At 39.0% G+C, this 26,071-nt stretch overlaps 1 protein-coding gene across 1 annotated transcript in view; it reads left to right on the top strand.

Moving 5' to 3' along the window:
- ADGRG6 (adhesion G protein-coupled receptor G6) overlaps window positions 1-26,071 on the top strand; it is a 138,221-nt gene that overhangs the window by 111,762 nt on the left and 388 nt on the right. Inside the window, exons 18-23 of the mRNA XM_052645767.1 lie at window positions 1,624-1,751; window positions 2,705-2,973; window positions 4,128-4,224; window positions 6,479-6,762; window positions 22,008-22,109; window positions 23,169-23,321. Of these exons, the coding sequence (XP_052501727.1) occupies window positions 1,624-1,751; window positions 2,705-2,973; window positions 4,128-4,224; window positions 6,479-6,762; window positions 22,008-22,109; window positions 23,169-23,321 (1,033 nt within the window). The remainder of the gene's footprint in view (window positions 1-1,623; window positions 1,752-2,704; window positions 2,974-4,127; window positions 4,225-6,478; window positions 6,763-22,007; window positions 22,110-23,168; window positions 23,322-26,071) is intronic.

The following is a 26,071-nucleotide window of genomic DNA, read 5'->3' on the forward strand; positions in this document are numbered from 1 at the left end:
TTTCAAACATCTATATAATGGAGATGCCTTTCTCCTCCATCCAAGGCTTGAGTAGTTGGTCTTAACTCAAGGTTTATCCCTAGTCCAATTCTCCATTTAAGGAAGAAAAGAAAGATTTTCCTATCACACCTGAATTTTGCAAGTCTGCCTCCTTCTGCACAGTGAAATTACGACTGTGTATTCACATGCAAAAAGGTTTACTTATTTTTAACCACAACAACCTCTAATACTTAAAAAAAAATTTATTTTCTGCTGTGCTGGGTCTTCACTGCTGTTGGCAGACTTCTGACTTTGGTGGCTTCTCTTGTTGCAGAGCATCCACTCTAGAGCGCAGGCTTAGTAGTTGTGGTGCACAGGCTTTAGTTCCCCTCTGCATGTGGAGTTTTCCCGGACCAGGGATTGAACCTGTGTCCTCTGCATTGGCAGGCAGGTTCTTATCCGCTGCACCACCAGGGAAGTCCAACCGCTAACACTTTTAAGTAACAACTTTTCAAGTGTATAAAAATGAAAAAACTATGATACCCTCTCCACCAAAAAAAAAAAAAAAAAAAACCTCTTGGTGGCTTCTCATTTATGACAACAGAAAAGGAAAGACCATATATGTACCAAACTTTGCAATGACTACAATAAGAGCCTCAGCACTATTCTTAGAACTGGGCAGCCACGTGCCAGCCAGCCTCTGGCTGTCTCGGATGAGTCCCACCCTACCAAGCAAAGAAATCAGGCCCACCTGAGGGCTTGGACACATGGGCCACAGTGGCCTCCATTTGTGCTTGGGACCCCAGCTCTGCAAATGATAGGAAGGGTCTGGTTATTTATAATGCAAGACAATGACCTCCTTTCCAGTTTTTGTTAGGGGAACCAGTGGTTTTGCTCTTCAAGTTATACTGATGTGCAAAGAGCTTGGGTAATAGGTAATGATAAAAAACCATGTACAATTTTCTCAATAATGCTTCATTTTTATTTCATGGAGTGATCCACAAGAGTGCAATAAGTGGAAATTTCAGTACAGGCATACCTCGGAGATATTTTTGTGGGTTCAGTTCCAGACCACTGCAATAAAGCAAATATCAAGATAAAATGAGTCATACAAATTTTTGGGTTTCCCAGTACATATAAAAGTTATGTTTGTACAATACTGTAGCCTGTGAATGTGCAATGTCATTATCTCTAAAAGGAAAAAAATATATAGATACTTTACTTTAAAATATGTTATTGCTAGAAATTGGTCACCATCGTCTAAGCTTCAGTTTATCAAGCAGTGACATCGAAGATCACTGATCACAGGTCACCATAGCAAATATAATAACAATGAACCGAACAAGTTTTAAATGTGATGAGAATTACCAAAGTGCAACACAGAGACCCAAAGTGAGCAAATGTTGGGAAAAGGTCTTAATTCAGAGTTGCCACAAATGTTCAATTTGTAAAAAGAATGCAGTGTCTATGAAGTGCAATAAAGGCAAACACTTAAAATGAGATTCACCTGTATTGATTTACACTGTTGTTGTTAGCCCCTAAGATTGAGTTGCGATTCTAAGTGTTGTCATGAAGCTTCGACTAGAACAAAACAGCATTCTCATGAAAAGAGATTATTACAGCTGTTTCTCATGTTTTTGGTAGGACCTTCAAGGAACTGCCTCACATTTGGATGCAAAGAACACTAAAATCCTCACCTTCATTACCTATATTGGGTGTGGAATATCTGCCATCTTTTCAGCAGCTACCCTCCTGACATATGTTGCTTTTGAGTAAGTTTTTTTTTCACTATCTGCCAATTCCAGAGCGGACTGTTGCAAAACATGAATACGAGAATTGTCTCAGCTTTTAAAAAACATGTATACACCTTGTGAATCATGTAGGATTCAGTTTTAATATTCAGATTTCTCATGAGATGTATCATGCAACATGTTTCCCAGCTTTAGAATCTTAATTTATAGTTACTATATTTCTATTGATAAAATGTATTTAAGCCTGTTAAGATAATTAGTATTTAAGTAAATAACAATTGTATGAATTGCTTTTTACGGTAAAAGATAAAAACATTTTTGTGAAAATACAAGATGAAAAACAGATGAAAGCAAAATTAATCTTATAAAATTGGTTTTGAAACAGGAAGTCTTTTTAAAAAAGGACCCTGACCTCATTAGAAATCAATAAATTTCAACAAGTTTTAGGGAAATTGGTTTTTAACAAAAATATTTTTTCTAATGAATCTATAATTTTTCCTGGATTAAAAAAAAATCAATCTGTTGTAACCAATTAGAAAATTTGGAAACAGTTTTGAAATTGGATTAGTAGTTTTAAAAAAAATCTTTATAATTTGCCTGGTACTCCTATATCTTTGGCCCTCCTCCCAGTGGAGTGAGTGAGTGAGTGAAGTCACTCAGTCGTGTCCGACTCTTTGCAACCCCGTGGACTGTAGCCTGCCAGGCTCCTCCATCCATGGATTCTTCAGGCAAGAATACTGGAGTGGGTTGCCATTTCCTTCTCCAGGAAATCTTCCCAACCCAGGGACTGAACCTGGGTCTCCCACATTGTAGGCAGATGTTTTACCATCTGAGCCACCAGTGAAGTCAAAGATGGTAGTATCTAGGTTATTGCAGAGCTGTATAAGATGTGAATTAACTGCCTGTGCTTAAAAGATTTATTTACAATATCATTCTCATATATCTTTCTATTGCTCCTCCTTTTTTTCCTAAAGAAAATTACGAAGGGATTATCCTTCCAAAATCCTGATGAACCTCAGCACAGCTCTGCTGTTTCTGAATCTCGTCTTCCTCCTGGACGGGTGGATCACCTCATTTCATGTGGATGGACTTTGCACGGCCATCGCAGCCTTGCTGCACTTCTTCCTTCTAGCTGCCTTTACCTGGATGGGACTAGAAGCGATTCACATGTACATTGCTCTGGTGAAAGTATTTAACACTTACATTCGCCGGTACATCCTGAAATTCTGCATCATTGGCTGGGGTAAGCCTCCTGCATTTTTTTTTTCCCCCTGTCCTGGAAATCACTAGGTTCTCATAGGAAAATCCTATTTTGAAAGAATAGGACTGCTAAAAGAAACTTCAAGATTGTGAATGATATGCCTTTGATATACATAACCGAAGGCAGGGGTGTTTTTAAAACTGTTCCACAGTCCTCACAAAAGTCACGATTAAAGGGGAAAGAAAAAAAAAGCCTTAGCTCTTGAGTCACCACCAACTTATTTCCTGTGTCCAGAGCCAGCCCACCCAAGTCTGAAGAAGCAGCTGGCAGACAGTGGTGGATTTCCATTATATTTCAAAATAGAAAGGCCAGCTCAGACTCTTAACTATTCTTGCCCCTAGACACATTCCCATGTCTTGGAAACCTGAGCGAAAAGGTTATTTTTGTGAGTGCAACCAGAATACTGACAGAATTCTTGCTTTGAACTTCTTACCATGATTCCTCAGCCAGACACAGATGGCTATGTTAGCCTGTTTACAGTCTTCCAATCAGGCTCTTTCTTTTATCTGGGTTCTGTATTGGGGCAGGCATTTTCAAGCTTTATCACAAATCTCTTTTTCAGATGGCAGGGGGAAAATGAGACATTTGCAAGGTGTTCAGTACCTCCTTAGGAGGCAGTGAAGGCACCTTTCAGGGAATTCAGGTGGGGTAGCATTTCCCTACTGAAATATACATGCAAATCTATATAGATTCTCATGAGAGAAAAGAGATGACTGTAAAGACTTTCTGCCCCCATTGTTTCCCCTCAACTTATTCTGAAGACGTTTCTTTCTATAGAAAGGGGTAGAATGAAGCTGCACTTTCTTTCTAACCTGAACTCGGTCAGTCTAACAGGTGTCATTCATGAAACTACATTTTCTGGTGCTGTGTTCAGTATAGGGCAGGTCCTTATACTCTAGTGGGTACCAGCAAGCAAACAGAATACTTAAGATTTAGATTGTTTCTAATTAGAGTTGGATGTTTCATACCACAAAGGGGATTTTATTGTTGTTTTCAACCAAGCTGCCAGTTCTAAGAAATTTGAATTTATAATATGGAGTGTTTACTTTCTTTTTTTCCCCTTGCCATTTTCAGTCTTATAAAGCAATTTCAGATGTTTCAGAAAAGTTGTTTCTGTCATGGTTTTGTTATAACAGGTGTGCCTGTCTTAGTTGTGTCCATTGTTCTAGCGAGCAGAAAGCAAAATGAAGTCTATGGAAAACACAGTTATGGAAAAGAACAAGGTGATGAATTGTAAGTAACAAAAGTTTGTTGGGAATTTATTTGTGATGAGTATTATATGCTTCATTTCCTGAAGTTTAGTGTGAGTTTTCATGCCAATAGTGAGCTTCTTATTTTGGAAGGTTAAGTTGTATTTATGTGTCTTTGCCAAGGCCTCTGCTATACCATACATGAATTCAGTTGAAAGCCCTGAACTGTGTGAGCTGCTTTTATGAATGTTGTGCTCTTCTCATCCGGAGTTCAGAAGAAGCCTAAGATTCTCTCTTCTAGACTTAGAAGATCCTGTCTCTTTGAGGAGATTTCCTAATACTTCCACCTTGTTAAACCACATGCATCTTCCAGAGAGTTAAGTAGCAGCATCAGACAGTGAGGGATTCAGTAACAGTATGATTATTGTGTGAAAGTGGAGAGAATGGATCTTGAATAATTTGAAAAATTCCCTTCAGACTGTGAGATTATTGAGGCTAAGATTTTTAAACTGTTCAGTTTTGGCAGTTAGTTTTCTTGTATTTTATGTAGCACATAATAAGTACTGAGTATTATTTGTGGGTTGACTGAATTACTGAATAAATGAAGAGCTTACTCCTGACTGTGACGCCACATTTCTGTGCTCATTTCATGGATGGATATCACTTTTATATCCAGTCAGTATCCAGTCCTGTTCCTTTCCTCCTGGTCTTCCCTTTTATGTTTCCAAAGTAACATTCAAAAGCCCCCAAGAGAGCTAGTGGGAAGTAAAGGATCCAGGCCAGGAATTTCAGATTCTAGGGGGACTTCCATATAGAAAGTAAGATTAGCTCCAGGGACAAGCCATATCACTTGGGGACCTTTAAAATAAGCTATATTAAAGGTACAAGTCAGTGAACAAGTTCTAAATAAGGGAATATAAAAAGTATATGAGTCAACTTTTACAGGCCTTTAAAGTATGATTCAGTAAGCTATTGTGCCATTGACAGCTCTCATTAATTGAGAATTTACTATATGCCAGGAATCTGGTTAGGTTATAGGACTCAAAGATTTTCAAGACAGCTTTTGCCTTTGCAGTGGTCAAGTTATACCATGGTAGACACAACCTACCAAAATGATGACCATATGCTTTAGAATTTGAAGATTAATTGTCTTAAATAATTCATCTAAATATTTTTGATACCTAAGAACTTGCATAGTATTAATTAGGTACTGGGGCATCTGCAAATTGCAGTATTTTAATTTTACTTTTAGTACCCTTTAAAAGTACTTCGATCTATTTTCAGATATATGTCATTCTGAATAGCAAGTGTATCTTTCCTCATCTCACAGGGATGTTATGATGTAAGCTTTTTATTTGTGCATTAGAAGCTTCAGCATAAGAATAACAGAGTTATACAATAAGGTTGTGCCTCAATTAGACCAATTATATTAATAGGAAGTATTTTGTTCCTAATAATGGAATCCACAATTATGTATGTCTTAAATAAGTAAGTATTACTCTTTTCACATAATAAGAAACTTGGAAGAAGGCAACAACCAGCATTAATTTTGGGCTGAAAATGTTAGGACCAGCAATCCTATAGCTCTCTTGGTCTTCCTTTCCTGGATAGAAGATGATGACTACAGACACAGAGCTCGCATTCATGTTCAAAGCAGAAATAAGAAATAAGGGCGTTGCCAGTCAGACTGTGAGGAATACCTCTCTTAAAATCCCTTAGTGGACTCTGCTACCTTATCATTTTGTAGAACAAAGTCCACATATGCTCAGTCACTCGGTGGTGTCTGGCTGTTTGTGATCTCATAGACTGTAGCCCCCCAGGCTCCTCTGTCCATGGGTTTCTCCAGGCAAAACTGCTGGAGTGGGTTGCCATTTCTTTCTCCAGAAAGTCCACATGGCCACCATTTAAATAACAAAGGAAACTGAGAAAGTTTCCCATCCTCTGGAGTGGAGGCCCGTAAGAGAAAGGGGATAGATGTGGTTTAGAGTGAGCCAAACGATAATGTCTTCACACCAAGTCAGAGTTTAAGAGGCTACCTTGTTTTCTTAATTGTTGACTTAAATAACTAAGTGTTAAGATAATGACTATCCAAAAGAAAGCAAAAACAAAAACAAAAAACTTATGTAAACATCAAGGAAGAAACTGAGCCCCCTCCCCAAATGAAGTGACTTCCTAAAGGGATTTGAGGGGCATTTGAGGAAGGCCCACCTGTAAAGTGTGCAGAATGCCAAAGTAAGCCTCTTAGGTAACCAGGGCGTGATGATCAATCTCTCTCTTTCTGTCTCTTCTCCTTTAAGCTGTTGGATACAGGATCCTGTCGTATTTTACGTGACCTGTGCCGGGTATTTCGGACTCATGTTTTTGCTGAACGTCGCCATGTTCATTGTGGTGATGGTGCAGATCTGTGGGAGGAACGGCAAGAGAAGCAGCCGGACGCTGCGTGAGGAGGTCCTCCGGAACCTGCGTAGCGTGGTCAGCCTGACGTTTCTCCTGGGCATGACGTGGGGGTTTGCTTTCTTTGCCTGGGGACCTTTGAATGTCCCCTTCATGTACCTCTTCTCCATCTTCAACTCGTTACAAGGTAAGATAACTGGTGCGTGCCTACTAAGTTGCATCAGTCGTGTCCGACTCTGAAACCCTATGGACTGTAGCCCACCAGGCTCCTCTGTCCATGAGATTCTCCAGGGAAGAATACTGAAGTGGGTTGCCATGCCCTCATCTGGAGATCTTCCCCATCCAGGCATGGAACCCACATCTCTTATGTCTCCTGCATTGGCAGGTGGGTTCTTTACCTCTAATGCCACCTGGGAAGCCCAAGATAAATGGTACCCGCACTGTTTTCTCTATCATATTTGAACATATGTGCAGACAGCTTCACTTTTGAACAGACGCCGTGCTGCGTTTCTAAGTCACTATTCTGAGTGCTGAGCACAGTTCCAGGCACAGAGTGGGTGCTCATGAAAATGGCCTTGAATGAAGTGAAGAGGTAGAATGTTAGTTTATTTGTTTTCAGTGTTGTATTTACCAAGCACCGAAAACTATGCCTGGAAGACAGTAGGTGCCCGGTATATATATCTTGTTCATGAGTCAATATGAGAGGGGTCCAATGGGAAGTGAAAGGAAGGCACAGAGGCTTTGTGGCTTCTTCATAGTTTTGCTGAGTGTTGATGCTCTTCATGGAACCATGTGAGTGTAGCATTCTTGGCCAGAAAAATCTTTAGACTCTGTCAGGGTTAGAAAAATTTACTTTGATTCCTTGGCTCTAAATATAAATACCAACAATCTAGTTCAGAAATGCTTATTTTTTTTCCCTAAGATATGGCAGTCAACTCAACAATCTAATAAATGGCCTGTTCTGTTTAGAAATACAAGGTTTCTTTCAAGGAGTTCCCTGTAATGCTTCTAAGTCCATAACACAAAACCTAGTGTACTCTAGAGTGAATTTAACTTTTTAAACCATTTTTATTAAAGTATAGTTGATTTACAATGTTGTGCCAATCTCTGCTATACAGCAAATTGACTCAGTTATACACATATATACAATCTTTTTAAAAATATATTCTTTTCCATTATAGTTTATCCCAAGAGATTGGGTATAGTTCCCTGTGCTATGCAGTATGACCTTGTTGCTTATCCATTCTAAATGTAAGAGTTTGAATCTAATAACCCCAAACTTCCAGTCCACCCATCTCCCTCTCTCTCCCCTTTCCCCACTGGCAACTAGAAGTCTGATCTCTATGTCTGTGAGTCTGCTGTTTTATAGACCATTTCATTTGTGCCATATTTTAAATTCACACGTAAGTGACATCGTGTGTTATTTGTCTTTCTCTTTCTGACTTCACTTGGTGTGATAATCTCTATTGCATCCATATTGCAGCAAATAGCATTATTTCATTCTTTTGTATGGCTGAGCAATATTCCAGCATACATATGTACCATATCTTCTGTCCACAGACATTTAGGTTGTTTACATGTTCTGGCTACTGTGAATAGTATTGCTATGAACATAGGGGTGCCTGTGTCTTTTTTAAGTTATAGTTGTGTCTAAGTATATGCCCAGGAGTGGGGTTGCTAGATCATATGGTAATTCTGTTTTTTAGTTTTCCGAGGAACATCCATACTGTTTTCCATAATGTCTGTAGAAACTTACACTCCCACCAACACTATTAGGAGGGTTCCCTTTTAGGATGAATTTAGTTTTGAACCTTAAGTGAATATGAAGTGTTTTCTTCAAAATTCAGTAACATTCTATAAGATATTGATATACCCTGTATTGTTGTTAAAACTCCCTAATGTTGGAAGCGCAATGAAGTCCACAGGCCAGTAGGAATGAGATGACAAAGTTTGGCATCTTTTAGAGCCGGGCATTACTACTGGCTAACCTAAAGCTACTGGCCATGCACTCGAAGGTCTGTGGGGAAGGAATAGCTGACCAAAGCTGAGTGAGTCTGAGCTGGGAAGGAAAGTGTGGACATCAGGTCTGTGCTTCTCACAGGTGAGATGCCTGAGCAAATGCTCCCAGCAGCTGTGATCTAAGAAACATCTGTATTTATCTACAGAAGAGTTTTTACAGCTTTGTATCCTATGTATCTGTTTTGCTTATCTTCCTCAGTTTCCAACTAGTTCATGAGCTCTTGTTGTTTCAAAAACCTGTCACTTAAAAGCTGCTCAGTAACTACTTGATAAATCAATCACTGCATTGGTAGATGAAGAAGGGAGGAGCTTGGGGGATGGCCTAAATTCAATCTGAGACTCCTCCGGCATAAATATGAATTAATTAGTTGAGTAAATTTTATTCAGATTCATTCTCCTTTGACAGAGGAACTTTGTGGGCTCATTATCGTTAGTAAATAAAATAATAAGCCTCAAGTGCACCTCCAGAAGTTGGAAACTGATTAGGTAGCATATGAATACATCTGCACTGGGATCCAACTTTGTAAAGTGAGTGTTCCTCTGTTTAATCTCTTCTATAATATACAACATAAAAGTGCCTCGACAAATATTGACAGAAATATCCATTAACATTAGAAAATTCCATGGTTTTATATTTCAGGATTGTACATGAAAGGCACATTAATCTGCCAGCCCAACCTTGTTTTTGCTTTTAGAATTTCCTGGCAGTTTTCAGTAATCTGCAATAGTTACAGTTGTCTGTTCAGCTCTGTTTCCATTAATAAGACTCGGGATGTTTTATTTTTCCCAGCATAGGTCTCCTCTCAGGAGGGAAAAATGTTGTAAACCATCATCGAGTCAGTGTTCTTCATAAATCACTGACTTTTAGGGCTGATTTTAAATGATATAAATTCAGAACAGATTTCTGCACATTCAGTGATATTAAAAACACCTTCTAAAAAGAAAATTTAAATTAAAAGGCAATGATACAGAGCACATGAATCTAACAATTGCTTACTGGCCAGACTTGTACAACAGCTTCTTCAGACACTATGGAAAGTCATTTAATGGTTTTTATTTGCGTCATTTTTGGAACTTTCTGTGAGAGGCTTGGTGGTTATTAAAAGTATATGATTTATTAAAAGAAGCATGTGGAATTTAGACAGTTTACAGAAAAAAATTCCTTGAATACATAATGAACTCAGGTTGAACTTAGGCAAACTATGTTGTGTCGATGTCTTTCTGATATTCTTTATTCAAATCCCCCCAAAATAAAACTTGCCCCCATGTCTCATGGAGGTTATATTATAGTAAGAGAGACTGAATACTGAGTGGGTAGCCTTTCTCTTCTCCAGGGGATCTTCCCAGCTCAGGATTTGAACCCAGATCTCCTGCATTGCAGGTGGATTCTTTACCAGCTGAGCCACAAGGAAAGCCCTAGGAGAGACTGAGGTTAATCTAATACGTCACCATGTACAATATACATGGTGGTGTTGAAAGCATGTGACAGAAGATATGATGCCTAAACTGAGAGCTGAAGGATCAGTAGGAATTAACTAGATGAGAGGTGGGGGTAGGAGTTGGGTGAAAACTATTTCAGATAGAGGGCATTTCTTGTGCAAAACAATTGCTGTAATTGGTGATTATAGCATATACTCAAGGCATTAAAAGAAAGATCATATAACCAACCAAGAAAGAGCAGGAGAGTGACAGAGCAGTGGGGGTGATACAGAAGGAAGGTAAAGGCTCTGTATTTTGATCTGTGTAAGAGCATTTAGAAGTTCTTGAAAGGTTTGAGGCCTGTGGACTGATACGATCAGATACACATTTTGTAAAGGTGAAGCTGGACATAATGTGGAGAATGGATTACAGCAGCCATGCCATGTAGTGTCTGTAGATGAGAGGCCATGGCAATGATCCAAGTAAGGTAAGACGGTTCAGTGTTTTAGACTGTGATGGGAATGGAGGAGCTTGAGATACGTGAGCAGAGTCAAGAGAATTTGCAGGTGTGCTAGTAACAAAACACTTACCCTTGGTTTGGTCATTAAATTCTTACTTCTCTGCACTGATTAGGATAAGAAAGCTTCATGTTAATACAGTATTGTAGTGATTTGAAGCCTGGAATTGCAAGAATTAGCAATGGCCAAAGATGATTAATGTAATATTCTGAAACCTAAAATTATGCCAAAGTGCAGTCACTCAGTCATGTCCAACTCTTTGCGACTCCATGGGCTGTCACCTACCAGGCTCCTTAAGTGACAGTCCATGGAGTTTTCCAGGCAAGAGTACTGGAGTGGGTTGCCATTTCCTTCTCCAGGGGATCTTCCCGACCCAGGGATCAAACCTGGGTCTCCCGCATTGCAGGCAGATGCTTTACCATCTGAGCCACTTGGAAGCCCAAAAAAGTAAATTTTAATTTTCTCAGATTTAGCTTATAGTTGAGCATCTTAAAACTGGCAAGATCACAAGTCACTCTTGAGTGTTACAGAGGTGAAGTCTGTCAGGGAGGACAGATGTGTTTGAGCAGTGATATCAGGTCACATGTATCAGAGGAATAGCTTTTGCCAGCAGATTTCTTTTCACTTTTGTGTATGTCTTTAAAAATTTGGTTCAAAGATGTTAAAAATCCATTTATCTCTCAGGATTCTTAGAAATACATGTGTATATGTGTGTATGTACAAAGACATATACATGTATAATTATGTCAATATTCATATTTGTGTAGCTTATGTATTAAAGCTTTATATGTGTATTTTTATTTTAGATGTTTTATTTTTATTTTCAATACTATCTTTATTTTTTCTGAAATTTTTAAGATATATTTGTAATTGCACAGTTTAGTTGCAAAAAATCATGTTAACTGGATATCATAAAATTATTATAATCTGTGCAGCTCTACCTAAAATTTTACCTACTTGAATAAGCAAATGAAGTCACCTGAATCCAGGCTGAAACCAGGTTTACTATTAACTGCTTTCCCACCATATATTGCTTTGTTCTGTTTCTCTTACCTACTTCATTTAAGTTATATACTAAATATTTCATTGCATTTTTTATTCTAAGATGACTAGATAAATATACCTTCTCTTAATATGGCACAATTATGTTTCTAACTCTTTTTTCTATCTTCGCTGCTTTCCTAGGGTGAGAGTAGCAAAGCATTTTATTCGACATTTTAATTTATTCTAAAGAATACAACTTGAGAAAATCACATAGTATACAAATTGCTATTCAAAAGAGAACAGATGTTTGACTAAAATACATCATAATTCACATGCCTGAGAACATTAGCTTATATGTCAAGAAATATAATGCAATTCATCCTAAAGAAGTAAAAGGCAATTCTCTGGTTTCTGAGAGGATCTTGGCCAGAGTCCTCTTGGGCATCTATAATATATCCTTTGGTGATATTGATGTACTTGCAAGATTCAGTTATTGCTTTGAGATGCAGCCTGTGCACATTGCTGCTTATTATACAAATGATAAATAGTGTCTCAGACTGTATATTTTTTCATTACTGTACAACAGTATTTGACACTAAGTGAAAAAGCTGGCTTAAAACTCAACAGTGAAAAAACAGATCCAGTTCCATCCAGTCCCATCACTTCATGGCAAATAGAAGGGGAAAGAGTGGAAGTAGTGACAGATTTTCTTTTCTTGGGCTCCAAAATCACTGTAGACGGTGACTACAGGCATGAAATGAAAAGATGCTTGCTCCTTGGAAGGAAAGCTATGACAAACCTAAATAGCGTATTAAAAAGCAAAGACATCATTTTGCTGACAAAGGTCTACATAGTCAAAGCTATGGTTTTTCTAGTAGTCATGAGTACATGTGAGAGTTGGACCATAAAGAAGTCTGAGCACCAAAGAATTGATGCTTTCTAATTGTGTGTGGAAGACTCTTAAGAGTCCTTTGGCTGCACAGGCATCAAACCAATCAATCCTAAAGGAAATCAGTCCTGAATATTCATTGGAAGGGCTGATGCTGAAGATGAAGCTCCAATCTTTGGCCACCTGATGCAAAGAGTTGACTCACTGGAAAAGACCCTAGTGCTGGGAAAGATTGAAGGCAAAAGGAGAAGAGGGTGGCAGAGTATGAGATGGTCAGATAGCATCACCAACTCAATGGACATGAATTTGAGCAAACTCCGGGACACAGGGGTGCCTGGCGTGCTGTAGTCCATGGGGTCACAGTCAAACATGACTTAGTGACTGAACAACAGCACCATTAGATTAGGTTTCTCCAGTACTTAGGGAAGTTTAACTCTCCTGACACGATTAACAGGATTTAAAACATAGCCCCATCCTGAGAGCTTAATCATCAGTTTTCCTTTTCCATGCATATGAAACAATATTGATTAATAGTCTCAGGCATAATCAGTCCATCTTCTGTATGTATACCGTGCAGCATATGGTTCTGCAAATAGAGGCTACCATGGCAAACACAGAAGGGTATCATCAATCTACGCAGAGATCACGTTTGCCATTAATTAGTTGGGTAAGATTAAAATACCCAGAGCAACAGAAAGAATATTCGCATAGTGTGCTGTAGTTTACAAAGCACTTTCACATAACATCTGTGATCTGCTGTGTAATTCTTGCAGCAAATATGAAAAGTAGATACCCAAGAAAGAGGATATTCTCCCCATTTTAAAGACGAAGAAACAGGCTTACAAGAGTTCATGACTTTCCCAAGATCAGTTTGACTCCTACAGTGTAATATTTATAACATAGCATATGTGAGCATAGAAAAGCACATCAGGTGAGAAAGCATGAGTAAAAAAATAAAACAAATTACTGCCTTTTCAATGTTTTATTTCAAAATTTCTAGGAAGTGAATATGTCTATTTAAAGAAATTTAGTAAATGTACTTCTAATGAAGTGGAAATTTGCTCTTACCTTTTTCTAGCAAAAATCATCTATAGAAACATATTTATTATTTTAAAATAGAAATATATTTTAATCCTGTTGGCAAACTCAGAAAATTAAGTAAAATTATGGAGTAGGAACCTCCTGATAGTTAAGCTGGGCCATAATTACATGGACAACACACACGGCCGATTGGCGCCAAAGTAAAGAGATGTACCACCTTTAAACCCATTCACATCTGAAATGGCATCACGTTGGCCAAGACATTACACACTGCAGGGAAATAAATTACTCATCTTTTGGCAGAGCATATTGTGTGTAGAGAAGTAATTTTTTTAAAGGGCACCTTGTTGAATGAAAGGAGGATTCAAGAGGTTCCCAATGGGAGTCATAAACTCTAGAGATTCCCCAGTCCTGCAGCCAGCTGGCTGCATCTGTGTGACAAGAGAACACATGAGCCGTTGTTGGACTCAGGCTTGGTGGGAAGCTGAGAAGTTATCTGGATCATTTTTGTCAAAGATCAGTTATCTAGGATGTGTGTCTTTTTTGACCCAGGCATGTGGTTTGATTAATTCTTGATTGATTCCGTCCCATATGCCTGAAGTCACCTATATCCATAATCTTCTTTTCACTGTGTTTCTGGATCTTTTCTGTCCAGGTATGAAAAATCAACTTAGGTCATTTATCAGAATATATTGATGACGAGCCTGCTGGAATTGCTAATGGACCTTAGTCGGTAAAGAAATGTTTAGGAAATGAGCGCTCAAGGTGTTTGTTTGTTTTCCTTCACCAGACATTGAAAGTGAGTTGTTAGGTCAGTAAAAGAATGCAAAATGTGCTTCCCTAAATTTTACTGTATGGCACTGAGATCTGAGAAAACCCTTTTAGCTACTTATTTCATATTTGCCCATAGGAAGTCCCCTATTTTTGCTAAAATCAACCAAAGAGGATGAATTCTATGTGGACGCCCAATTTCTAGCCAAAATATTGAGGCTAAGGATATCTTTTTTCCCCCAAATAAGTAGTTAAATAGCACTTATAGAGACCAAGATTAAACACAAGCCTGTATAATCTATATCTAATGGTTATGAAGTCAATGCTTTAGAAAGGGGATTTTTTTTTTTTTAAGACTTTCTACTTGAATGTGTTCTGAGGCAGGTGAAAGAACTAGATATCAAAACCCAAGCCTGCTACTTGATGAGGTCTCTCCGAATGTTTCTCACTCCATGTTTAGACATTGAGAGCACCCCCTGGGATGTCCCTTTACTGTGTTTTTTGAGCCAACTTTGGCCCATGGTGTGGTTCTTCAAGAGGTCTTGATGAGGTGGAATTCATTGCATTTTCTTTCCTACCAGGACCCACATACTTATAACACCCTTTCTCGAAAAAGCTATTTTTTTCTTTCTCTGTTTATTTTTTAAATTATGAAAGTATGGTAACACATTTACAAGAGACTTGGGGTGGCTCAACTGGTAAAGAATCTGCCTGCAACGTGGGAGACCTGGGTTCGCTCCCTGGGATGGGAAGATCCCCTGGAGAAGAGAAAGGCTACCCACTCCAGTATTCTGGCCTGGAGAATTCCATGGACTGTATAGTCCATGGGGTGGCAAAGAGTTGAATACAACTGAGCGAGTTTCACTTTCACTTTCTGGAAAATGCAGAACAAAGTTACATATAGTTCCACTATATACTACAATTGTTTTTTAAAGTAGATAAATTAAGATTTTTAGTTGGAGTTTCAGTATCAAACTCTCAAAAATTTATAGAATGAATATGCATAAAAGCAGAAGGATATAGTAGACCTGGAAAGCACTGTAGGCCAATTCAGCATAGTTAAGATAATTTATAGAATTTTCACACAACAGCAGGATGCAAATTCTATTTAACTTCCCATAGACTATAAACCAGCAAACACTGGAACATATCCAGGGACATAAAACAAGGTGCAGAAATTTCATACAGAGTCTGTTCTCTTATCACTGTGGGATTATGTTAGAAATCAATATCAAAACATATTTGAAAATAGCCCACATAGTTTCAAGTGCAATGTGACATTTACCAAGAGATCTTTGACTTAGCCATTGAAAGCCTCAGTAAAGTTAAAAGACAAAACAACAACAACAACAAACACAGAGGGTGATTGCAGAAAAGAAAGCATTTAAATGAGAAATTGCATCATCTATTCATGTATTGGTCAAAATTATTTTTAAAAGTGAGCAGATACCTCTGGTTAGTGAAAAATGGAGGTGCAAGGAAGACAAGGATGAACAGGTATAGAACTGGTTAAGAATCTGTTCATTTAAAGAAAGTTTTACTTTTTATCTTGCTCTAATGTAATATCTGGGGTTTTATGGGTATGATAAAGAATCAAGGCAGTTATCAAGCTGAGGAAACTATTACAAAGGAACTGGCTTGGATGCATCAGAGTGGTGGTTTTCCAGGCTCAAATTCACCGCAAAAGGGTTGTCATAAAACTAGCACAGCCTCTCAAGATGAAGCAGAGACTTTATAACTCTGAATTCTATCTTTTCAGTCGTGTTAGTGTCCAGCGTTTATGGGCAGTGTTTCCTACTCCCTGATCAGTTAAATAAAGCTGAAAGGCACTGGGAGGAGTAAGAGTCAATTATTCCGGTCCCCAGTTGCAGCTTAAAGCCCTTTCCAGAAAGTTAGAAAAGCATATTTTTCCAGGTGGTATGAAGAGCCTCTTTGAGGCATGTGGGTTGATATAAAGATTCTCAAAGGGAAAACATGTGATAGAAAGAACAGAGATGGAGATGAGAAGTCAAACAGATTCTTTTGGATGCCAAAGGAAAACTCTATAAAGTTTTGTGATTTTAAGTTCTGCTCCTGGCACCAAGATCCGCAAGTAGATGGAAAAAAAAAACCAACCCTGAGACTGACGAGGGACCAGCTCTCTGTTTTCTCACTTTGGCCTCCAAGTGCCCTTGGCACTCCCCCTGCCTTTCTACCCCTCCTGCCTGCAGTGTTCAGAATTTCTTTCCATACCGCATGTGCATGCTTCCAGATGTGGCTACCTTCCACATTTCCCACGGCTGAACTCTAAGCGGGATGTTTTGTCCTAAAATAATCTTGGGATAATATTTATTGCCAGACTGATTTAAATACATGTGAAAAGGGCTAGTTGCTACAAACAGTCAAATAACCTGTTATGAGAGTCCCATTCTGATTTAAAAATGGAAATCTGTCTCATGGCTGAAGAATCTGCATGATACCTTGGAAATTTAAAATATATTTATCCCAAAGAATTCTAATTTCTCATGCCTATTATCTGCTTTTGCCCATAGCATCACAATTCACAGTGGGAAGTGGAGCATGTAAATGACTTCTATTACAAAGTTTTAGAGAAGTATCAGATTTTGAATTTAATTTCTATACATGTCTCTTAAATTTGGCTTCCCAGGTGGTGCTAGTGGTAAAGAACCCGCCTGCCAATGCAGGAGATGTGTATTTTCAGGTTTGCTTAAAAATAAGCAGTATCATCTAATGCTATATAATTATGATATAGAGTAGCACTGTACGATCTAAAAAACTGTTTTATTAAGTCAGTTTTCTTAGCTTTAGCCTCCTTCTGTATGACTGTGGTCAGCCTCAGAGCCCCAAAATAATTCACATCTTAATATGGTAGTCGTTCAGTCGTGTCCGACTCTTTGTGACCCCATGGACTGTAGCCCGCCAGGCTCCTCCATTCATGGGGTTTTCCAGACAAGAATACTGGAGTGGGTTGCCATTTCCTTCTCCAGGAGATCTTCCTGACCCAGGGATAGAACCCAGGTCTCCAAGCATTACAGGCAGACTCTTTACCATCTGAGCTACCAGGTAAGCCCTTAATATCAGGGAAGCAAATCCAGAACTGGGTCTTTCCCAGTGTCCTCAAAACACCAGTTGTATGCTCTGAAGTTTTTTCTCCAATATATATGACATTTATAAAAACTTCTGAATGTTAAGAGAAACATCATCTAGCAAATTTCACTTTCTGCTGTCTACTAAAAATCATTTGCTCAGTGTGAATCCCAAGCATGAGTAAGGCCAGGATTAATGCCTGAGAACCAAAATCCTTAATTAGAGTTTATAATCTTTTCCAGCTCTGATAAGTGATTTTGTTAAACAATTGTTTGAGAAACACACGGTTAGCTATATTTTCAGCTCTAGGACAAAAATACCTCGAACAACAAATTCTGCAAATCCTGCCCCAGTGCACAAAAATAGATTCAACCCAAGTCAAAGAGCTCCCTCTCCACCTCTGACTCCTTCACCTGTAACCTGTGCTGACCTAACCTCAAGCTAAGGCTGAGCACCGAAGAATTGATGCTTTTGAACTGTGGTGTTGGAAAAGACTCTTAAGAGTCCCTTGGACTGCAAGGAGATCCAACTAGTCCACTCTGAAGGAGATCAGCCCTGGGATTTCTTTGGAAGGAATGATGCTAAAGCTGAAACTCCAGTACTTTGGCCACCTCATGGGAAGAGTTGACTCATTGGAAAAGACTCTGATGCTGAGAGAGATTGGGGGCAGGAGGAGAAGGGGATGACAGAGGATGAGATGGCTGGATGGCATCACTGACTCGATGGACGTGAGTCTGAGTGAAATCCGGGAGTTGGTGATGGACAGGGAGGCCTGGCGTGCTGGGATTCATGGGTTGCAAAGAGTCGGACATGACTAAGCAACTAAACCAAACTGAACTGAACCTCAAGCTTCCATGCATTCTGCTCCCTGTACTAGGAAACTGCCACCACCTCTTCAAAGGTTCTCAAAGGGAAACCAATCTATATTGTGTATACCCGTATTACAAAGCATGCATGCTAATTAAAGGGATTTTCTGTGTTAGCAAGCAGGTTAGGGACTTGGAGGTTGTTGGCTTTAACAGGCAATCAGGTTTAGTCAGAGTGTGAAGATGAGGTCCAAACTGTTAGTCACTCAGTCATGCCTGACTCTTTACGAGCCCATGGACTGCAGCCCACCAAGCTCCTCTGTCCATGGGATTTCCCGGGCAAGAATACTGGAGTGGGTTGCTATTTCCTTCTCAAGGGGATCTTCCTGTCCCAGGGATCAAACCTGGGTTTCCTGCATTACATGCAGTTTCTTTACTGACTGAGCTACCAGGGAAGCTCAATCAGATTTAGTCAAAATGTAAAGATGAGGTCCAAACCCAGTGCCTGTGCTGTACTTCCTGGGAAGATAGCTCTACCTGCTAGGTCCTGATTCTGTGGAGTTTTGAATGTGGAGGAAAATCTTTCCCCTACTCTGAGGCTTGTCATGTCTGAGCTCCAGGCCAGGCCAGGCTGCAGGTGGGTTTCTTATCTCCAGTTCTTCCTCCCCAACCCAGCTTCCCTCCTTGTCAATAGCACGTGGACCTTCAGGAGGGTGTGCGTGTGTGTGTTTATTTTCTGAAATACTGAAATTTGATTCATATTTAGTAGAGCTTTCTTTTAAAATTAGAACTTCCCTATTCTATCTGGTATCATCTCAGACAAGTAATTGTGTCACTAGCATATATTTTCATCACTTTTTGTTTCATTACTAATAAAGTATCATTAATAAATAACATAATAATGTTTTACTTATATAAATATGTATAAAATGATATGGTAACAATAATAAGGGCTTCCCTAGTAGCTCAGCTGGTTAAGAATCTGCCTGCAATGCAGAAGACCCTGGTTCGATTCCTGGGTCAGGAAGCTCCACTGGAGAAGGGGTAGGCTACCCACTCCAATATTCTCAGGCTTCCCTTGTGGCTTAGCTGGTAAAGAATCCACCTGCAATGCGGGAGACCTGGGTTCAATAGGAATTGGTGGAACACCTCGTAAGTAAGTGTCTGCCACTCAGTGATGACCAAACAAGCCAAGCCCAGAGGAGGAGAATCAGCCATGGTCATCTCACTGCATTCAAGGTCTAACCTGTAGAAATCCAGCGCATTCCCTTCTGTAATTGTTCTTAATAATGTAATTTATTCTGGAGTAAAACTGTGACCACTTTCAGTTAAGATATTGAAAAATAAAACGTAAAAGCACAGCCTTAGATCTCATTTGAAAATTTATCTGCACATGTAAAATAAGAGTACTTTAAATACTCGCCCCACTTTTCCAGTTACACAGGCTACAGTGTAATTTACAATTTCCTTGATGAATACTCCATATTCAAAAAGAATGCATAGGTTTTAATGTCCATTAAAGGTACTTTGGTCATTTTCACTTTTATGGTGTTCCATGCTAGACCCTGTGCTCCATGAAAGCAAGGATCATCCCCATGGAATTTCCTGCTCTTAAAAGAGTGCCTCCTAAAAAAAAATAAATAAACAAGAGTGCCTCCTGCTTAGCAGTGCTTAGTAGTCACTGAGTAGATCATTCAGTTGGAAACTTCCCTTAACTTCCTACCCCAAGTTTTCTTCAAGTTCAGTTTAAGCCCTTGCACTCTCTGGAATACCCTCACTTATGTAGATAATCTGCTTAATATGGTATATTATTAAGCTATTACTTGGCAGCTAATTTGCATACGTTTCAGAAACCTGCCTTAAATATATTGTATTCCTGTCACTCCTTAACTTGTGTTCTGTTAACTCCTGTTTTTAAGCCCCTACACCCAAACACATTTAAGACATTCAGATGTACATTATGTATTAAATTATCTCATGTAAAATAGGTGAGTGATTAATCATGGTTATATTTATTCATTCAATAAAGCATTTATGGAGGTCCTGCTTAGTTCCTGGCATTATTTTGGGAATGGCTAGTACAGCATTAGATAGGCAAGCATCCCTGTGTTCTTGGAGCTTATTATTTACTAGCAAGGGATAATCAAGCAAAGAGATAAATGAATACATATGGAATACAAGAATATCAGGTACTGATCAGTGCCGTAGCAAAAGTAGGTGTGTGCAAGGGTGTGAGCAGAGGCTAAGACATAAAAAATAAAAAGGAACAGTTGATGATGGCCTCTTTGAGGAGTTTGATCTGAGACCTGAATGGCAGGTTAGGAGCCTGTTATGGAAAGATTTGAAGGAAGAGCCATCAAATTATCGAGCTGAAATGAGTTTAATATGTTTGTTTGAGGGTAATGATGAAGAGCACTTCTGTTTTGAACATCAGGGATGGTAGCTTAGTGGTAAAGAATCTACTTCCAATGCAGGAGATGTGGGTTTGATCCCTGGGTTGGAAAGATTCCCTGGAGAAGGATATCGCCTGGGAAATCCCATGGACAGAGGAGTTTGGAGGACTACAGTCCATGGGGTCTCAGAGTCGGACATAACTTAGTGACTAAACCACCCCCACCACAGGAGAAAATGGTATCAAGACTGTATTTCAAGGGGCTTCCCTAGCAGTCCAGTGGATAAGACCACCTTCCAATGCAAGAGTATGTGTTCTGTCCTTGGTCGGGGAGCTAAAACCCCACATGCCTCTCAGCCGTAAAACCAAATCATAGAACAGAAGCGATGTTGTAACAAAATTCAATAAAAAAGTGGTTTACGTGAAAAAAAAATCTTTAAAAAAGAGAGGATGTATTTCAAGAATGAGAGAGTGATCAATTGTTTTGAATACGGTTGAGAGGTCTAGTAAAATGGGAGAGAAAACTGAGTTAACAGTAGGGGAGTTCCTGTGATCTACAGTTTAACTGGTCTCAGAGATGTGGACAGTCTCCCCAGAGATGTGAACAGTGGCCTCAGAGATGAGGATAGTCACCTCTTTAGAGCAGATCGAGAAGAAAAGAAATGAGAAAAAGTAGAGACAGCAAAAGTTAGTCATTGGATGTTTTTTTGAGAAAGGGAATGAAGAAGTAGAAGCTGGAAGATCAGGGGTTAAAGGGGTTAAAGATTATTTAAAAGAGAGTTACTAGGATATGCTTGTGAGTAACGGGAATAACCAAGTTTGGAGGAAGAGAGGTAGAAATTGAGGCAGCCAAGAGAAAGTAAAAACGCAAAAGCAAATTCCTTGAAGAGTTAAAAGAGGCTGGCTCCCAAAGCACAAGTGATACAGTTTTTGATAGATGCAGGCAGACTATAAATATATGAAGACCACTTGACAATACAGAAATACTTCTGCATTAAAATGTTGAGAAACTAAAGCAGGCCAGGTGGAGCTACGTGAAACTGCTGATTTGGGGCCATTCTTGACTTGTAAAAATACCAGGCCCAGACTTACAATAATATGCTTACATAAAATAGCTTAGAATACACAAATTGAAATAGATGATGAGCTCATGGATATTTTCTCTATGTTTTCACATAGTTTTAAAACAAATATAAGGGAAACATTAAGTGTCTCTTAAAGTGAATGTTGCCTATTTCAGATTAGTCTTTAGGTTATGTCACAACAAATACTGATTAAAACAAGAACAGAATTAGATTCATGTAATTGTTCTAGTTTTAGCTGAGCCTCTGTGTTCTATCCTAAAGGATTAAAACATCAGCTGCATGGTTAAGGATTCCTTTGATCTTTGTTTCTTAGTGATTTGGGTGTAAAAAAAAAATTTAAATTGAATCCATGTGTTTTGTAAGATTTGTCTTTAGCAATGTGTCATTTTGCCTAATTGTTTTATATTTTCTTTTGCCCCAGGCTTTTTTATATTTATCTTCCACTGTGCTATGAAGGAGAATGTTCAGAAACAGTGGAGGCGGCATCTCTGCTGTGGTAGATTTCGGTTGGCAGACAACTCAGGTAAAGGGGCCTGTTGGTGACTGAGCTTTTTACATTAAGAGTGTGGACAGAAGGGTTTGTCATTTGGGCTTCCCAGGTGGCTCAGTAGTAAAGAATCCACCTGCCAATGCAGGAGACTTAGGTTCTATACCTGGATCAGGAAGATCCCCTGAAATGGCATCCCACTCCAGCATTCTTGCCTGGAAAACTCCATGGACAGAGGAACCTGGTGGGCTACAGCCCGTGGGATCACAAAGAATCAGATACACCTAAGCAACTGAGCACACACACATTTGCATTGTCAGAGCAATCCAGTCCCAGTGGTAGCAAGGTGTAGAGGTGGAGTGTGTAAAGATGCTCGCTTGGAGTCTTAGATTATTAAGACTGCATGGGACCTGAGGACTTTGGACCTGACTGTTCTTTTTTGCAAAGGAGACGCATGAGTTCAAGATAGGCTAAGTGAGTTGCTCAAGATTTTATTTAACAACTCGGATATCCACTATACCCTGTGTACCTTTCCATATTTTTCAAGTCTTCATTTACATTATTAGACGAAAGAGATTTTTCTCAATATAAAAAAATCCCTGAAGAAAAATATTACTCTTTAAAAAAAACGTCCAGTGGTTACTTCTCAACCTTAAGATATTAAGTAGAATTTTAAACATAAGGTCAAAGTAAGAAACTTTTCTGTTTCTTCGAGTTGTTACCATTGACATGTCAGTCTCTTGTATGATTCGCTGCCAGTGTGTCAGAACATCTAATGCTATGAATCAGTTACTTAAATAACGTGGTGATGATTTTTAAAGGCAAAGTGTGTGCATGTGTGCTAAGTCAGTTTTGTCCAACTCTGGAACCCCATGGGCTGTAGCCCACCAGGCTCCTCTGTCCATGGGATTCTCCAGGCGAGAATACTGGTATGGGTTGCCATGCCCTCCTCCAGGGGATCTTCCCAACTCAGGGTTCGAACCTGCATCTCCTGCATTGCAGGCAGATTCTTTACTGCTGAGCCACCAGGGAAGGCCTCAAGGTAGACTGTATCCCCTCTCAAGCAGACTCATGGAGAGATGTCATTTCTTTCAGATTGGAGTAAGACAGCTACCAACATCATCAAGAAAAGTTCTGATAATCTAGGAAAATCTTTGTCCTCCAGCTCCATTGGTTCTAACTCAACCTACCTTACATCCAAGTCTAAATCCAGCTCTACCACCTACTTCAAAAGGAACAGCCACACGGGTGAGTCATTCTGGCCAGAAAGGTGCTGGTAAAGATGCTGTCTGGGACACTTCCCATCATGTTTTCATGGTGAGAACTGGCGTGTCATAAAGATTCATAGATCACAGTGCCCATTAGGGTGCTTATTTTAGACTTAGGAAAATCAAAATTTATTTGCACCTTCAGCACCTTTGTGAATTTTTTGTCCTTTTTTAAAAATTTTACAACCAAAAGTGAACCTACATTGTCAGAGTATCATTAGCTCATTATTTTTGTAACTTCATTTGCTTTAAAATTTAATTTTCCTAAAAAAGTATGGTATCTTGTTTTTAAAAGTTATATCTTTATTTAAAAAATACAGAAATTGAGTTGCAGATTATTTCAGCATAGTGTGACAGTTACCTGGCAAGTTGGAATGAAAACAGGAAGAGACACCATCCAGCTTGTATGTGAAAGACTTAAGTCCTTTGAAATATACACAAATATAAAATCATAATAGTGTACACCTAAAACTAATAATGATATATGTCAATGATACCTCAATCGAAAAAGATACGTAAGTCCCTAACCATTGGAAGTGTTACTGGCGATTGCTCTCTACCTTGCTGATTAAATATGAAAGATGGAACATTATGTTTGGAAAGTGATACAGATGGTGAGAAACATTGTATCTTTATTCATCTACCAAATCTTCATGATATTTACAATGATTACACTTTCTGACACTAAGCCTGTGTATGAAAATTTCTGAAGACTGTGAAAACACAGGCTGACTTCAGATATACAGAGAATTTGGCTTCAGACCACTATAATATATTAAATATTGCAATAAAGAGAGTCACACAAATATTTTGGTTTCTCAATGCTTATATGTACCATATATAAATATATGCATATATGTTTACCCTATACTGCAGTCTATTGTGTGTAATACAATCATGTCAAAAAATATACATACCTTAATTTAAAAAGATACTTTATTGCTAAAAACTGTGCTTGACTGTCATCAGACAACACAAATCTTCGATTTATAAAAACTGCAATGTCTGTGAAGGGCTCCAAAGTGAAGTGAAATAAAATGACATATGCCTGCAAAGACCATTTTGCAGTCCTTGATAGCCAGTGAACAATGTGAAAAGGTATACTCCTTTAATAATTTCAGTTGAAAATAGCAGAAATGCTACTTTTAAATACTAATTAAACCTTAGTCAAACAGCTCTCAACACTCAGTATCCAGCACTTTCTAAATGAAAGATGCTTATAAAAGGTAATGGAAATGACTTTCAAGTTTTGTATTTGTTTAGTTAGTAAACGTAGGCAGAAGCAAATGGCACCAAAAACATTCATATTTGGCAAGAGTGATTTGTGTGATATGTGTATAAATGTTCACATTATAACACTTGCATTGCAAATGACCCTTGTGTACATTTGAATCTTTCCACATGTCCCTGCTTGTACCACTCTGGTGCCCACTGCCGGGTATTCAAGATAGCACTGTGGAAAAAAGTCTGAATGTTTAGAGAGTTTTTTTAATTCCAAAATTAGTCAAAGAAAGATCTGAAGGGCTTCCCTGATGGCTCAGCAGTAAAAAATCTGCCTGCCACTGCAGGAGACATGGGTTCGATCCCTGGTCTGGGAAGATCCCACATGCCCAGGAGCAACTAAGCTCGTGTGCCACAACTATTGAGCCTGTGCTGTAGAGCCCAGGAACTGCAACTACTGAGCCCTTGGGCCTCAACTACTGAAGCCTGGGCACCCTAGAGCGCTCAGCAACAAGAGAAGCCCCTGCGATGAGAAGCCCCCGCACAACTAGAGAGTAGCCCCTGTTCGCTACAGCTGGAGAAAAGCTCACCCAACAGCGAAGATGCAGTACAGCCAATACATAATTAATATTATTTTAAAGAATATCTGAAAACTTGGAGCAGCTTAGGGCAGCAGTTCTTAAAGTTTCTCAGAGTTAGGGACACTTTGGGAAATTGAATAGAAGCTATGAACTCTTCCAGAATGGGGTGCAGTCTTTGAGTCCTGCACACAAGCTGCTGCTGCTGCTGCTAACTCACTTCAGTCGTGTCTGACTCTGTGCGACCCCATGGACTGCAGCCTACTAGGCTCCTCCATCCATGGGATTTTCCAGGCAAGAGTACTGGAGTCCTGCACACAAGTAGTTTTCCTTAAAATTAAGAGGTCTTTGCATTCTTGCTTGAAACACCTGTGTAAGAAACATGATGACAGGTATGTAATCTGAGATAGATTAGTCTACCTAATTGGTAGTTCCCTGGCACAAAATATTGTTTACAGTTACCCCTTGAACAAAACAGTTTGAACTGTGCAGGTCCGCTTATACGTAGGTTTTTTTTTTTTAGTACTAAATACAACAGTATTACATGATCTGCAGTTGACTGAATACGTGGATACAGAACTGTGGACACTGAGGAAGCTCAGACAGAGTCAACTGTAAATTGTACTCAGATTTTCAGTTGTTCAGGAAGTCAGTGCCCCCTAATCCCAACTATTATGCAAGGCTCTATTGTACTTATAATGAGTGAATTTTATACTTTATTTAATCAGCCTTAAAATTAAATACTCATTTTGTCTCCCCTTTAAAATCCAAATGCTTAATGCATTATAAGTTAGTTGTGAATACATAGGAATTAGCCCAATTGAATTATTTTCCTCTTAATATAACAGAATAGCTAGCCTGAAAAACCACTATTAAAACGGTAAAGAAGGTAACAGGTAGATATTTTGGAACAGAGGGCATTTTGAAAGTA

This window comes from Budorcas taxicolor, chromosome 9, assembly GCF_023091745.1.
Source record: "Budorcas taxicolor isolate Tak-1 chromosome 9, Takin1.1, whole genome shotgun sequence".
NCBI classification, from domain to species: Eukaryota; Metazoa; Chordata; class Mammalia; order Artiodactyla; family Bovidae; genus Budorcas; species Budorcas taxicolor.